At 36.4% G+C, this 15,516-nt stretch overlaps 1 protein-coding gene across 2 annotated transcripts in view; it reads left to right on the top strand.

Moving 5' to 3' along the window:
- Window positions 1-15,516, top strand: part of lrp1ba (low density lipoprotein receptor-related protein 1Ba) — a 259,135-nt gene that overhangs the window by 63,208 nt on the left and 180,411 nt on the right. For both annotated transcript variants that reach the window (XM_082138205.1, XM_082138204.1), the window contains 7 exons: window positions 581-700; window positions 4,491-4,619; window positions 6,577-6,834; window positions 7,209-7,371; window positions 8,864-9,086; window positions 10,194-10,380; window positions 11,300-11,443. In XM_082138205.1, coding sequence (XP_081994331.1) covers window positions 581-700; window positions 4,491-4,619; window positions 6,577-6,834; window positions 7,209-7,371; window positions 8,864-9,086; window positions 10,194-10,380; window positions 11,300-11,443 — 1,224 coding nt within the window. The remainder of the gene's footprint in view (window positions 1-580; window positions 701-4,490; window positions 4,620-6,576; window positions 6,835-7,208; window positions 7,372-8,863; window positions 9,087-10,193; window positions 10,381-11,299; window positions 11,444-15,516) is intronic.

Genomic DNA, 15,516 nt, shown 5'->3' with positions numbered 1-15,516 from the left:
GTGACACACTTAAAACCATCACAAATGGTAAAAAAGGCAAGGTGACCTGTTAGCCACGCCCCCAAATGAGTAGAAACATCAAAAATGGGCTATGGCTGTTGTAATTGAAACAGATTGCATCCCAAACGTTTATAAATCACTTCTATTTTTCAGCCGATTCTGGTTGAATAATAAATAAATTAAAATAGGGTCATCTTCATGTGGCACGCAACGCGGGCAAACGTGATCGTCAAACATCCCTTATTATGAGGCTGTAAGCGTTTCACAGGTGATAAATATTACACAATGCTCTACCGTTGTGTATTGACAGCGGTTTGGAGCGAGAGCTTGCCTGGAAGGATTGCATCCACTGAAACAGGCCTTAAGTGCCACTTAAAAAGCGCTGAATCATGGTCTCATAATGAGGCTGCATCTGTTCAACTTTTAAAAAATGATTTCATACTGGCGAAATGGCATTGTGCTTTTATGGAGGGTTTCACCGAGTGTAAATGCATGTTCATTGTGAGAGCGAACTCTGCGCAGGATATTAAGACTGTGAATCAAACAGAGCAAGTTTAAATGTGTGTTTGTGTCTCCTCAGAGTTGGTGCGCAGCTGCCAGGAGCGGAGGTGTCAGTTTGACTGTGTGATCATGAGAAACGGGACGTCCTGTTTCTGTGGGGAAGGATTCGAACTAGACGAGGACGGGAGACAATGTCGAGGTGAGGGTCATTACCATCCGCAACTCTGTTTGAAGAATTTGAAGCTTTAGAAATGTCAGTGAATTGAATTGTACTACTTTGGTATCAATTTGATTACAGTTAGTAAAGCAACTAGACAAAATATAGTCCAATAAAAATATCCTGGGAAAAATGTCGCGTTTTTGTAATATATTGGTTTAGCGAATCTAAAGAGCTTTTCTAAACTAGTTCAAGCTATGCTAAGCTAGGCCAAGCTGTTAGCTGCCTGAAAATGTTTATTTAGCTTTGGTATTTTGATGTGTAAATAGAAAAGGATTTTTTTGTGATTAAGAAAAAATCATAAATTGTTTTTTGTGTCAGTTCTAATCAGACACTGAATGGAGTAAAAAGTTAACGAAAAAGTAACATGCTCACAATATCTTGTTTTGGCTAACAAAAAGAGCTTTTCTTAACAAGGTCAAGTTATGCTAAGCTAGAAGGAAAAGTTTTCTCAGCAAATATGTGATGAAAAACAAAGCATATTGGTGACACCTTGTTTTAGCTAATCAAAAGTTAGAGCTATGCTAAGCTAGTAGGCTACAAGCTTGGGCAATTTGAAAGATATTCGTTGCGTCTGAAATCGCGTAGGTACTGCATTTGAATTTGAATTTACTTCACGACTGTTAAAAAAAGTATATATATAGTATATATAGAATCTATATACTTCGCTCTATATAGTATAAATATGGGTTGTATGTATGAATGAATGACATACTACATCCGCCATTTTGTTGCTGTCATGTGACCTGCCAGCGTCAGTTTCGTCGCTTCACTTCCATTCATAAATCCTCTCCCGTAACAGAAAACTATTTTCTTTGAAAATTGGTTTCGAAATAATATTGTTTTGGTAGACCAATTTTTTAATTCAGATGGCCTTCTTTTTACTTATAAGGAATTCATGTTCAAATATAATATTCCTATACCACCAATGGAATTTGCAACTGTTTTTGGAGCAATTTCTCCTAAAATTTTTATTTTATTTAAACAACAAAAAAGACTAGATTACCAGCAATTTCCACCCCTCTCACCAAATCAATCTCTTGTAGGTAAAATATGTTTCTCCGGTCAATAAGAGCCCTTTTCCAGAAAGATGTTGTTTCAAGACCAAATGTTATTGCGTACTGGAGTCAGTTTGTGAGTGATGTTGACTGGAAAAAAGTCTGGCTTCTACCCAATCGCTTTCTCTTAACAAACAAGGTTAAAGAAGTATCTTTTAAACTCCTTCATAGAATATACCCTGCTAAACACTATTTATCCAGATTTAAAAAAGATATTGATGAAAGTTGTAGTTTTTGCAAAAAGAAGCCAGAGACAGCTGTTCATTTATTTTGGCACTGCCCTTATGTGTCTTTTTTTTTGTGCAAAATGTTCTTTATTTCGTTGTTGGAAATGTTGATGAAAATTTTACATTACTGTGGAAAGATGTTCTACTAGGTATTGTAAACTCAAAAGATAAACAACCCCGCACTTATTTTATTAAATTGTTTTATTTTGATGGCTAAATTTCACATTCATAAATGCAAATTTTCAGGGAAAAAGCCATGTTTTGTTGCATTTAAAAATGAAGTGAAGCTTTATATTGAGTCAATATTGCCCTCGAAGAAACAAAAAGCTATTAGAATTTTACAAGCATGTACACTCTTTAAAGTATTCCTATAATACTATCTGTACCTCCCCCTAGCATTTGAAATGTATTGTATTTCTATTGTTTGTTTTGATATTTCTTCAATAAAAAAAAAATACAATAAAAAATATCCTCTCCCGTGGCCTCATGGGATAGTGAAGTGTCTATAGAAAAGATAGTAAAGGTCATCCGGGTACTCAAACATACTACTTTTTTGGGGGAATGTTTTTTCGCATACTATATAATTAATTTTTTCATTTAATTCATTCATTTTTAATGCAGCAGAGCGTTTTCAGCTAATATCTGATGAAAAACGTTTTATGTTTGCAATATCTTGTTTTAGCTAATCAAAAAAGCTTTTCTTATCTGGTTAGAGCTATTAAGATGCTCCGTTGTTAGCCACCTGAAAGTGTTTACATTTTAATCATATTTTGCTTTGGAAATTTGAAAGATATTATTTCACTGGGCTCCAGACTTACTTTTCCACTGGTTGCACTGGTGCTACCAACTTTCTGAGTTGGTCGCACCAGCACATGATTTGGTCGCACCTTTTTTTCTTTTCTTTATTTGCTACAACATAGGATTAATCAATGCATGCTGATGAATAGTTGTCTCAATCTTCTCATTTTTACATGAAATTCCACTTAAAATACACTTAATTCCTCAATTTCCTGAATTCCTAATGGACTATATGCACAGTTACTTCCTGGTTTTCGATAAGCCAGCTCGGGCATTTCCGGTGAACATTCTGTACACACTTTACATCCACACAAAACCATCAATGGTTGACTTTTTAATATTTTATTTATATTTTAATGCCTTTATCACACTTACCTAATTTGCCAATAAAGCAGTTTTATTGATTGCAATAAAAACTTGAAGCTAATGTGAACATTGGAATAAGAAACGCGATGTCTGTAATTGGACACGCCCACGCAACATTTTTTCAGCACTTCAAATGTTATTTTTAATGTAATGACCAAAAACTATAAATATACCAATAAATATTATAAAATCACTAGGTTTAGAAATAAACTTTGTCAAGGTGAAGTATCAAGTATTCACAAAAGTCTCATGAAAAACAATAACTGTGCCAGCACAAGCTCACTGATTTCGGCACTTTTGTTCAATAAATCTAACTAAAGTACACACTAAAGCTTTCATTTTTACAGTGAGTTGACGCTTTGTTTTCAAACGAAAGTGTGAATGATGATCGAATTTTGCTGAGGAACACGTCTTTTTTTTTATGTCGTCTTACATTTGAATAACTAAATTAATGCTAGGTCTGACTATTTAAGTGACTATGTTCTGATTATAAACTAAGTATTACAATATTTATGCTGTTAAAGCTACCTCAGGACATTGAAGACACCAACACACCAGCAAGTGACATTTCACCGGAGGTTTTCCAGCTGGCTTATATGGAGGTTTTAAAGAACGCTCCGTGCATATAGTCCATTGGCGCGTTTCATCATCAGTGTGCAATGCGCGTGTACGTTTGCTTTCTAGCGGTTAATAAACAGAACTGCATGTGTCTTGCGGACACATGATAGTCAGAATATATAAACCCTTACTATAGGCGTACCGTAATGATTCATGGATTCATGATGTACTCGTTCATTATATAAATTTTGTTCATTTTGAACACAAAAACTTACGGATACAACGGCGTTCTGTTGCACACGCGCAAATTTAACTGAGAATGCGACAAATGCGACCACATCATATTCTAACTCACACATTCTCAAAAAATGGTCACAGTCTGGAACCCTGTTTCACATTTTGTACTTTTTTCATTTTTGTAAACTGATTTTGTATCAGTTCTAATCAGGCACCGAATAGAGTAGACTAACCATAAAAGGTTACCTCAGCTCATACCGTTTTGAGGTCTCTAGCAAAGCTAGCTGTGCTTGTTTCTCCAATGCATGAACGTGAACCTCTAGAGATATTGTTGTTGATTTAATGAGAAATTGTGATTGTCAACCAAAACAGCAATTTACTCACCCTTCCCCGTCCAAACATACATTTGCATATTCATATATTTTGAAAGGTTGCTGCGAAATGGCGACATTAAGAGTTGGGTTTGCATATTTAGGTCATTTTTGAGCGCATTTAGCGTTTAATAAATAGCCCCGCTGTTCCCCGCAGATCATGATGAATGCAGGGATTACGGGACATGCAGTCAGATCTGTATGAACACGCAGGGATCGTACAGATGCACTTGCACAGATGGCTTCAGCCTGCAGGCCAACAGACGATCCTGCAAAGCCAAAACAGGTGAGTCCATTTATCATCCCCGTTAGTTCAAGTCCAAAAAAATGTGCATTAAGCAACATGTATTTTACTTTGATTTTCAGCGGTGCTTTAAAGGCACAAGTCTGAAAATAATTTAACCCATGCATAAATCAAATATTTGCTTGATTTACCATAAATGCTGGAGAGATGGATTACCATCCTTTTTTTTTTTTTTTTTTTAGCACATTGCTCTGTGGTTGCAACAGTGTTCAGGTAGTTGCTGGCTTGTTTGCAATATTGCTATTAGACGCCATATTGGATTTAATGGATGGATGAAAACAAGGTTGTGAGGGAGAGACGCACATTCTTTACAAAGGCATGCGCTGTATAAATGTCCTAATTATGTAATGTTCACAACTCTCTTATGGAGATTTTGTCTACCAAAAGTTTTTTTTTTTTTCTGGAAGACGTTTCATCAGCTGAACAATCGATATGTTGTTTAACATCAGTACCATTCATTGAACGCACTGTATCTACCCCTGACAGCCTCGTTTTCATTCCTGTCAAAAAATGAAATATGGCTCTACCCTGACTAAGGTCTATGGAGTTCTGAGAGTTTTTAATGCATTGTTATGTGATTTCTATGGTGTTCTGGGTATTTGTTAGCTACTTGTCAAGGTGTTCTGAGGGGTTTTGGCACATTACTACAGTATGCGGTTGCTGGGGCTCCAGGGTAGTTACTAGCCTGTTGCTAAAAGGTTCTAAGGGTCTTTTATCGTGTGATTATTGTGATTCTGAGTAGTTTGTAGCCTTTTGCTAAAGGGTTCTGGTAGGTTTTTAACACATTGCTGTGTGATTGCTAGTTGCTAGGCAAGTCTAATGGGTTGTTTTAGGGTTAGAGGGTTGTTGAAATACTTCATCTAAGTATTGACACATAATAATAGCATTTTCTACAATGAATATCTTTTCTTAGCAAGAACCACTAGAAAATAAGTGTCTAGTATTGAAAACGAAGAAAGGTCAACAAACTCCACACTTGACATTTCACTCAGCATTTAAATTATAGTTGTCTTAACATTTTAAGAGATTAGATGGGTAAACACAATGCCTCAGTGGAGTAGCGTGATCACAGTGGCGATCATCCAGGCGCATTAGTATAGATGACACTGTCATTCGCCTGATACGAGTGTCAGTTACACTTATTGTCATCAATATGCAAATGGACACCGGCAAGTTGGCCTACGAAAGAGCTGTGGGAGAGATAAACAGGGGAAGCCTTAATGGAAAGTCAATCAGAGCCCATCTAGCCCGACCCGCAACTGTCTATCAAATTTAGAGATGATTACATGCTCACAGTTAATTGCTCTTCATGGTGTCTGTTCATTAGTGTAAAAGGGGGGGGAAAACACACATCACAAATTTTAAGTTTGGACAATTTGTGTCGCAGCAAGTGCGAGCTGTTTAATCAACCCGTGTTTTATGTTCTATATAGGTAAGCAAAAATGAATGTAACGACTTATTTGCGTTTATGTAACACCTAAATATTTATATTTTGTAAGGGTGTTTTGGATATTTATTCAGCTACATGCACTTTTATGTCCCGGGGCAGATTTTTACAAGTTGGCACTGTTATATTTAGTTAGCAAAAACATAATCAAGAGCATGTTACTGTTAATTCATATCAATCTGTAATTTTGTCAAATTATGCAGAACATTTTAAATATTATTTAATTGTGTGTATTTATCAAACATAAAAAAGACATGAGTCAGCCATTTATTTTAATTTTTTTACAAAAATGTTTTAAATGTCATTGACAGTGGTGGTAATTCATTTTCTAATTTATTTAAATTATTTCAGGATTTATTTACTAAATGTCCACAGTTACGAAATTGCCCAACATGAAGTGTGTTTAAATAAATAATCGCTTAATTTATATTTCACAGGAGATATTTATTATGATTTCCTCTAATTTCCTGCATTTTATGTTCCCTCTTTCAGATCCTGGCGATAAACCTCCAGTTCTGTTGACAACAAATATGAATTCTATATCAGTTGTTTACCTCAATGGATCATCTATGCCAAATCTCAAGTCCATGGAGACAAATGGGACTCAAATTGTGGACTTTATTTATAGAGAAGAGTCACTCTGTTGGCTCTCAGTGGCGCAGGATACGGGTCAACTGTGGTGTGCCCGCATGACCAAGCTCAAAGTGTTTTCAGAAATACATGAGATAAGGATAGGTCAAAACCTTCAAAGTGAGTATTTACGTCTATTCTCAAAGTGCAAATTAAGGAATGTCTTGTAACTTTGATGTTTTATTCAAAGCAAGTGCAAACTAATCTCCTTTGAAGTTTTTATGAACTTGAGTGTTTTGTTTTTAATGTCCATATAAATTTTCTCATTAGCCTTTTTCCCCCCACTTTCTTTTACCTCTTAAAGTGTTTAATGATCTGCTAATGAAGTGTTTAATGTCAGAAGGTTAAGTGTGTCAAGTGTGCATGTCAAGTCGCTGAATGTCAGTTGTTGCTTCTTTGAAGCATGCATGAATTTTTGATTGTTTCTAACTACCAGGTCCTGGTACTCTGCTGGTGCTCACATGTCTAAAAAAATGATCTCTTCTCCCATGTAGATGTGGAGAATATGGCCATCGACTGGTTAACAGGAAACTTCTACTTCATAGACAGAGTGAACGACCGAATATTTGTGTGCAGCGAACAGGGAGATGCATGTGTCACCATCATTGACCTGGACATCCAGAACCCAAAAGGCCTAGCGCTGGATCCCATCATGGGGTACGATCACTAAGACAACCATTACGTCCTTTTATTTATGACTGGCCATTTACAGTATACTATACATGAGATGGTAACAATGAGCTCTGGATAAAAAAAGAAAAAAAAAGTTATATTTATATATATATATATATATATAATTATGATTAATTTATAAAAATGACATTTAGAAATGTAATTATTTATTTACAGTTTATGTATACAAATATATCTACCATACTAATTGCGAGTCTGGACTATTTATTTTAGAATATTAACTTAACTCAAGTGTTACAAACAAACAAAAAAGCTGTTTTACAATTTTTTTGCGTCAGTGTTTGAATAAAATGAGCAAATAATCAAATGTGATGAAGTACCTTTAATTCATAAATTATTATATTACATTTAACAAATGAGTAATTAATAATAATAATAATAATAATACTATTTTATATTGAACTATTAATTACTACTAATACTATTATTATTAATAATAATAATCAATAGTTTAATAAATAATAGAATTTATATAATAGTAATAAAATAATAATAATAATTTTTTATATTTACTTAGTTTAATAAATATTTTATATTAAACTTTTGATAAATAAATAGAAAATATTTTATATATAGTAATTTTATTAAATACAAATTAAATAATTATTTTTAATAATAATAATAATAATAATAATAATAATCAGTAGTTTAATAAATAGTTTAAATAGAATAAAGAGTTTATATTATTATTATTATTTTTAGTTGTAGTAGTAGTAGTAGTAGTAGTATATAAACAATTTGCCTTTACATTACAAAACAAAAGTAACAAAAAAATGTGAGATCAAATACTATCATCAAGGTCATACCGCCCACCCTCACTTTCATTACACGGTCACTGAAGTCTAACTGGCCAACTGAAAGAGGTTTACCATCTAGAAAGTCAAATCACAGTAAATATGACCTTTTAGAACCCTCTCCAAACAAATCGTTCATAATTCTTTGACCTAAACATAGATATTCAGCTATCTTAAAATGATCACACGACACGGAGGCTCGTGAATCAGATTTTCATAGGCGTAAATAAATCATCCTTATCTGATGTCGAGTCGTCTTCGCTTCTGTGACGTGAGAAACTCTTTGGTCTCTTGGTAAACATTCATTTGTATGCAGTGCTGAGTTGTGCATGCTGTTTGGAGCAGTTTGCCGCTTTCAGACGGTGTGGACCGTTTCTGTGCCACAGTTGTCGTGTGTAGTAATGCGGATGACCTCCCCCTCTCTCATTCCTCTGTCAGTATGTGTTAGTATAAAAAGCAATAATATCATACTGCGGTCCATTCATTCAGCTCTTGCACAGAGTGGCTCGCTTTAATTGCGCTGTTGCTACTGTGAGCGTTCAGCTCTGACACAACACTGTTTGGGTATGAGTGGATTGATTAAATCTTAAATGGCCTTGACTTTTGATTTCTTTTACGTCAGGTAGATTCCGGTTTAAAACCTGATGTGTTTTAACCCCTAGAAAACTGTTTTTCACGGACTACGGGACTATAGCCAAAGTTGAGCGCTGCAACATGGACGGCACCAACCGAACCAGGATAGTGGAGTATAAAACCGAACAGCCGACCGCCGTGACATTGGACTTGGTCAAGAAGCTCGTCTACTGGGCGGACGCTTATCTGGATTTTATCGAAGTTGTGGATTACAATGGCAAGAACAGACACACGATCATCCAGGGCAACTCGGTAAGACGAACGGTTCCAAAGAAGTGTGACCTCTAAACAACTTAACTATATACAAAAACTTCAGCAGCCTTAATAGTCAGCAGTAAAGCTGTGATAGATGATGCTTCTTTGAATAACTCTTAAAGCAGTTTATTTTGAAGGCTATAAAGTTTGGCCTCTCTCCATTGCCCCTTCAACAGGCCCAAAAGTATGGTGATACAAAATTCATAGCTTCATAAATTTAGTATACATTTCATCCATTGTTCATAGAACGGGCCAAGGGCGCTGTCAAACTTTTCCTCCAAAACAATAGATAATCCATCCGCGGCTGGTTATCAGTGTTATGAGACATCTGGTGTTAACTAATAACCAGATGCAATACTTAGAAAATCCCTTTTAGAAAGCGCCAGCGTGCAGGTGTTCATGGTTTACGGGAGTTATTACTGTAGTTGAAGAACAGCATTTGTATCAATTTCAGACGTTTTTCATGCTAAGTATCGTCTCGCTTGGGGTGCTGTTGATTCTGCTTGGGTTTTGTAAGTGTTTGGATTTGCTTTTACTGTTGATTAGATGTTGGATTTAATTTTTAATTGTTTTCCTTGACATTTCTGTAACCGTCTCATTGTCCCGTTAGAACTGTTAGCCTGGATGAGCATCGGGTTGTTTTGACCTTGCCGAGTCCTGGCTTCACGCTACAACTCTTTTGTGTGTTTTTTTTTTTTAGTATTGATTTGTTCATCCATTTCCTGCGAGGTTCAGCTCTGGCAAATTCCCTGGGACCTTTATCGGAGGTTATATTGGTACTTTTTTCCTCAAAGCTGGCACTGAAAGATAACCTGAAATGAACTCTACTACCGCTAACTCGTTTGTTTTTCACGTCAGTCTTTCTCCTCGAAATCAAAGCCTCAACGGTACCCGTCGGTAGTTTGTAGCACAGATGTGAAATCAAAGATCCCTGCGTATTTCTACTGGTGTCTGACTAGTTTATTCAGCTAAAGTAACATCGGATGGATTAAAGAAGCGAATTTAAGCAGACGTATTTGTGTCATGTTCAGAATTAAGTTGAAGAGGTGCCAAGGCCTCTAGATGAGTCTTTCTCTCTCTCCAATCCTGTGTTTCTCTCTCCAGGTGTCGCACCTGTACGGATTAGCACTATTTGAAGATTACTTGTTTGCAACGTGCTCTGAACCCTCCAGAGAGAGCAAAGTGGACATATTTAGGATAAATCGCTTCAACAGCAGTGACACAAACACCGTTACCACTTTGGAAAGTGCCAAAGCCGTCCGAGTTTATCACAGACTGGCTCAACCTACAGGTAAACTTGTCGTGGGAGTGCAACTAATATAATCAGCAATCACTCATATTTAAAAATAGCGATGACTTATTTATACTGAAGTAGTAAATTATACTGAAAGTATGCTACTAGCTTCTGTTATTCATGAAAAACAAAAGCAGAATTAATTTGTAAAACAAGGGAACGAATTATTATATCATGTGCACGATTTACTTAAAACGAGAGAACGAATTAGTAAAACATGGTGACGTATTAGGGGCTGTTTACACAGCACTGTTTTCAACTAAAAACGAAAAAAAAAAAATGATACGTTCATAAATGCGTATTCATTTACTCAACAACATTGTTTTGGGGGCCTGAAAAAGATGAAAACGTGTTTCAAAGTGCAAGTTTTTGAAAACGATACTGTTATCATCTCTGTGTAAACTGCAAAAAATGTTGTGAATTTTGTGAAAACGGTGACGTCATGCGCGTGAGTATTTACGTGTTCAGTCTATAGGCGCGTAGTGTTTCTTTACAAATGGACATTGCCAACTTCTGGCCTGGCATGAATAAATAAGCGCTTTTAGTCGTTTTTTGCTGATCAGTGTGAATGGGGATCGTTTTGACAACGTTGTCGTCTGTACGCGAAAAATGCAAAGGAAAAACATTGTTGTGTAAACGTGCCCATAGTAAGTCGTCGGAACAAATTGTTATTCGTGATCACAACATACATATTTAAAATTTGTGTCAAAATATCGTAGAGTTTAATCTTTGACATAAATCAATATGGAAAGGGTTTTCTTCTCCATTTTAAAAGTTTATAGGCCTGTTCTCTTTCCTATATACACAATTAGTTGTTTTTTTATATTTCACATTTAGCATTTGGTATGTAGCATATGTGTGGTCGCTGATATTTCGCAATGCTCGCTCCTTGACACTGACCTTTCTCTTTCTCCAGTCAGGACTCACTCATGCAGCCCTGACCCACACGGACGAAAAGGTGGATGCTTGCATATCTGTCTCCTGAGCCACAACTACAAATCACGCGTATGCCGCTGCCGGACTGGCCACGTCCTTGCCAGCGACGGGAAGTCCTGCAAAAGTGAGGGTCACAAAATGCCAATTTCTCTTTCCTCTCTCCTCCTCTTGTAGCTCCTAGATGTCTGATTAGCATCTTGGAGATGGGTTTCTCATGTAAATGGTTTTAGGGGTATTCCCAAAGGAAAGGGTGCTGCTATCTGAAGCCATATATCAGACAGATGGCCCTTGTGGGTTTGTCGAAATGGAAATTTATGACTAACTTTATAGAGGCCCAAGATGCTGAAGAATGGACACGTTTCTGTGATTAATAGTGCACGTTCAGCACATTAAGGAGGAATACATGGGAAATTGATATGTTTTGTCTCTTGGCAGCAGGATCATTGACTATCAGAGAATGTGTGTGTGTTTTTGGGTGTACGGCTACATCAGATGGTTTTAAAGTTTCTCCCGAACTTCAGATGGCAGACCACTTTAAAGGTCCCATATTATACACCTTCCTGAAGTTTTATTTTAGGTTTTGATGTCCGCAAAGAATATATATTTGTGGTATAAGTACCAAAAACCATCGCAATATATTGTTACAGCTCCTTTCTCAGGAGCTCTGCTAAGAACAGGTCGATTTTGGCCTGTCTACTTAATATTCATGAGCCTCTCTTCTGATTGGCCTGTTGCTTTCTGAGTGACGCACGGCCAGGCCAACCACAGGTAGGGTCATGTATGCTGTAGCCTGCTGTGGCTTGGTGATGCTCACAAGTAAGGTACAGTGCCCTCCACAATTATTGAACCCCCTGGTAAATATGATCAAAATTGGCTGTAAAAAATAAATCTGCATCGATTATCCTTGTGATCTTTCATTCAAAAAATGTGCAAAATTCTAACCTTTCATTGAAGTAAAAGAATTGAAAGTGGGGGGAAAATCACATTATGAAATAAATGTTTTTCTCCAAAACACATTGGCCACAATTATTGAAACCCTTTTATTAAATACTTTTTGCAATCTCCTTTTGCCAAGATAACAGCTCTGAGTCTTCTCCTATAATGCCTGATGAGTTTGGAGAATAACTGACAAGAGATCAGAGACCATTCCTCCACACAGAATCTCTCCAGATCCTTCAGATTCCCAGATCCATGTTGGTGCTTCTCCTCTTCAGTTCAGCCCACTCATCAGGTCAGGGGACTGAGACGGTCATGGCAGATGCTTCATTTTGTGCTCCACAACAAATTTTTGTTTTGATTTTGATGTTTGTTTTGGACCGTTGTCCTGATGGAAGATCCAACCACGGCCCATTATAAGATTTCTAGCAGAAGGCGTCAGGTTTTGATTTTTTATCTGTTGATATTTGATAGAATCCACAATGCCATGTATCTGAACAAGAAGTCCAGGACCTCCAGCAGAAAAATATGCCCACAACATTAAAGATCCAGTGGTATATTAAATTGTACACATGGGGTACTTTTTATCCTTGTGTTCACCAAACCCATCTAGTGTGTTTGCTGCCAAAAAGCTCTGTTTTAGTCTCATCTGACCACAGAACCCTGTGTTGTTTGAAGATCCAGTCGTGTCTGACAATTAAATTTGCTGGGATTTGTTTTTGGATGAGCGAGGAGGTTTTTTTTTAAACCCTCCCAAACAACATGTGGGGATGTAGGGGTTGTTTGATAATTTTTTTTTTAGGCTTTCTGACCCTAAGACTGAACTAATCTCTGCAATTCTCCATCTGTGATCCTTGGAGAGTCTTTGGCCACTCAAACTTTCATACTCGCCGTGCATTAAGACAGTATAGACACACGTCCTCTTCCTGGCAGATTTGTAACATCTTTAGTTGGTTATAACTTCTTAATTATTGCCCTGATGGTCAAAATGGGGATTTTCAATTCTTTAGCTATTGTCTTACAGCCACTTTCTAGTTTGTGATGCTCAACAATCTTTTGCTACTCATCAGAACTGTATTCTGTGGTTTTACTCATTGTGATGGATGATTAAGGGGATTTGGCCTTTGTGTTTCCTCATATTTAAACTCCTGTGAAACACGAAGTCATAGCTGGACAGTTTCATGTTCCTAGTCACCCTGGTGTACTAAAAAAGGTAAATATTAATGGGAATATACTTCAGAGATATTTTACTTGTAAAAAATTCTAGGGGTTTCAATAATTGTGGCCAACATGTTTTGGAGAAAAACATTTATTTCATAATGTGATTTCCCCCCACTTTCAATTCTTTTACTTCAATGAAAGGTTAGAATTTTGCACATTTTTTGAATTAAAGATCACAAGGATAATCGATGCAGATTTATTTTTTACAGCCAATTTTGATCATATTTACCAGGGGGTTCAATAATTGTGGAGGGCACTGTAAATACTGTACCGTTGTAATTACAAACGCCGTAAAAGACGCGCGAAATACGTCAATGACGCCGTATTTGACGGCGTTTTAGTGTGCATGGAAAGCGCCGCTTTTTACGCCGTTCATCTCGCCATATGACGCCGTAAAAAACGCCGTTTTGGTTGCACAGAGCGCGCGCTATTTTACGGCGTTTTGCTTATAGTATAATGAGACACGCCCGCTGATTTCCACAGCCAGTAAGTTTGAACTGTTCTCTCCCAATCAATGATGAACTGAGTCAGACCAGACGAATTCAGCACGGATTATTTAATCCAATTCTTATGCTCATATATGAGGAGTTATTAAACAAGGAAAATAATCCAGGTCGTATTGGCTTAACTCGGCACATTTCCATCTAAGTGCTGAATAACACAAAATATTATAACCCATAGAATGCCCTATGAATTTGTGTTTTAAATAGGCCTATTTGAAAAAAAATAAGACAAATGTATTTTTTGCTATTTCTAAAAAATGTGCAGGTTTGTTGGTATGTCTATAAGCTATTTCCTTCCAGAATTATTAGTGTTCCGATTTTTTTAGGCTAATTAAATTCGTGTTTTATTCATATTACATTGATTATATATTCATTAAATAGCATTATTACATTTCGTTATATCCAATATATTTTTGTAAAATGAAGATTCAAATATTTTGCCCTTTCGATCGTCCAGTTCATAGTGAAATAAACGACTTGGGGGAAAAAGTCAACCGTTTGTGGGTATAGAAGTTCAGTGAGTAAAGACGTTTTTAAAATACGAATTTTGAAATAATTTCCGTCATTTTAAAAGATAAAACATAAGGTGCAAGGGGAGCAAACTCAGCAAATGACAATAAATAAATAAATAAAAATAACATAGCCTAGTTATTTCTTTCCCACAAATATGAAACTAAATGCGCTTATTTAATGGCAGTATAGTAGGCCTACAGATTCTCTATTTGTACAAATTGCTGCACATTCATTTAATTCTGAATTTTGCACACAAAAGTTGAAAGGCATTTGTTCAAATCAAGTTCACGGATAATTGTGCTTGCATTTATTAATCATTATGATACTAAAATCATAACAAAGTGGGCTATGCTATGTACAAAAAAAAAAAAAAAAATCAGATGAGCCCAGAACGCAATTACACGTTAAGTATTTTCCCCCCATAGAAAACCATTATAAGAACGCTTAATGTGGCTTATTGCAGATTAGAATGTCCCCTTATTATGTCGAAATAACGAGATATTATGTCGATACTACTGCTGTGTCCACCATGGTCTCCACCATGGTTTGGGATCTGACTGGCCAGCGTATTTAACTTTGCTGTCTTTTTGACATTTTTCCCCTGAGTGAAACGATCGAGGCTAACAGCAATCTCAACTAGCACAACAAGCGGGCAAGTCATGTGTCACCCATGTTCACATGTTCCGGCTCAAATTAAGCCCTGTGTGACACCCTTTTAAAATATGAAAATCCTATTAATTTTGCTTTATTGATTTGAATGTTCTTTAATATTTTCTTTAATTTCAGTTTATTATTTAGCTTGGATTAGTTTAATACATAAAATTAATAATTCCTTGGGAGCATACTTGGATTACCACAAATGATCCATGCTGAATTCGTCTGGTCTGACTCAGTTCATCATTGATTGGGAGAGAACAGTTCAAACTTACTGGCTGTGGAAATCAGCGGGCGTGTCTCATTATACTATAAGCAAAACGCCGTAAAATAGCGCGCGCTCTGTGCAACCAAAACGGCGTTTTTTACG

This window comes from Leuciscus leuciscus, assembly GCF_965113295.1.
Source record: "Leuciscus leuciscus genome assembly, chromosome: 15".
Taxonomy (NCBI): domain Eukaryota; kingdom Metazoa; phylum Chordata; class Actinopteri; order Cypriniformes; family Leuciscidae; genus Leuciscus; species Leuciscus leuciscus.
This window is presented reverse-complemented; position numbering and strand designations above follow the sequence as displayed.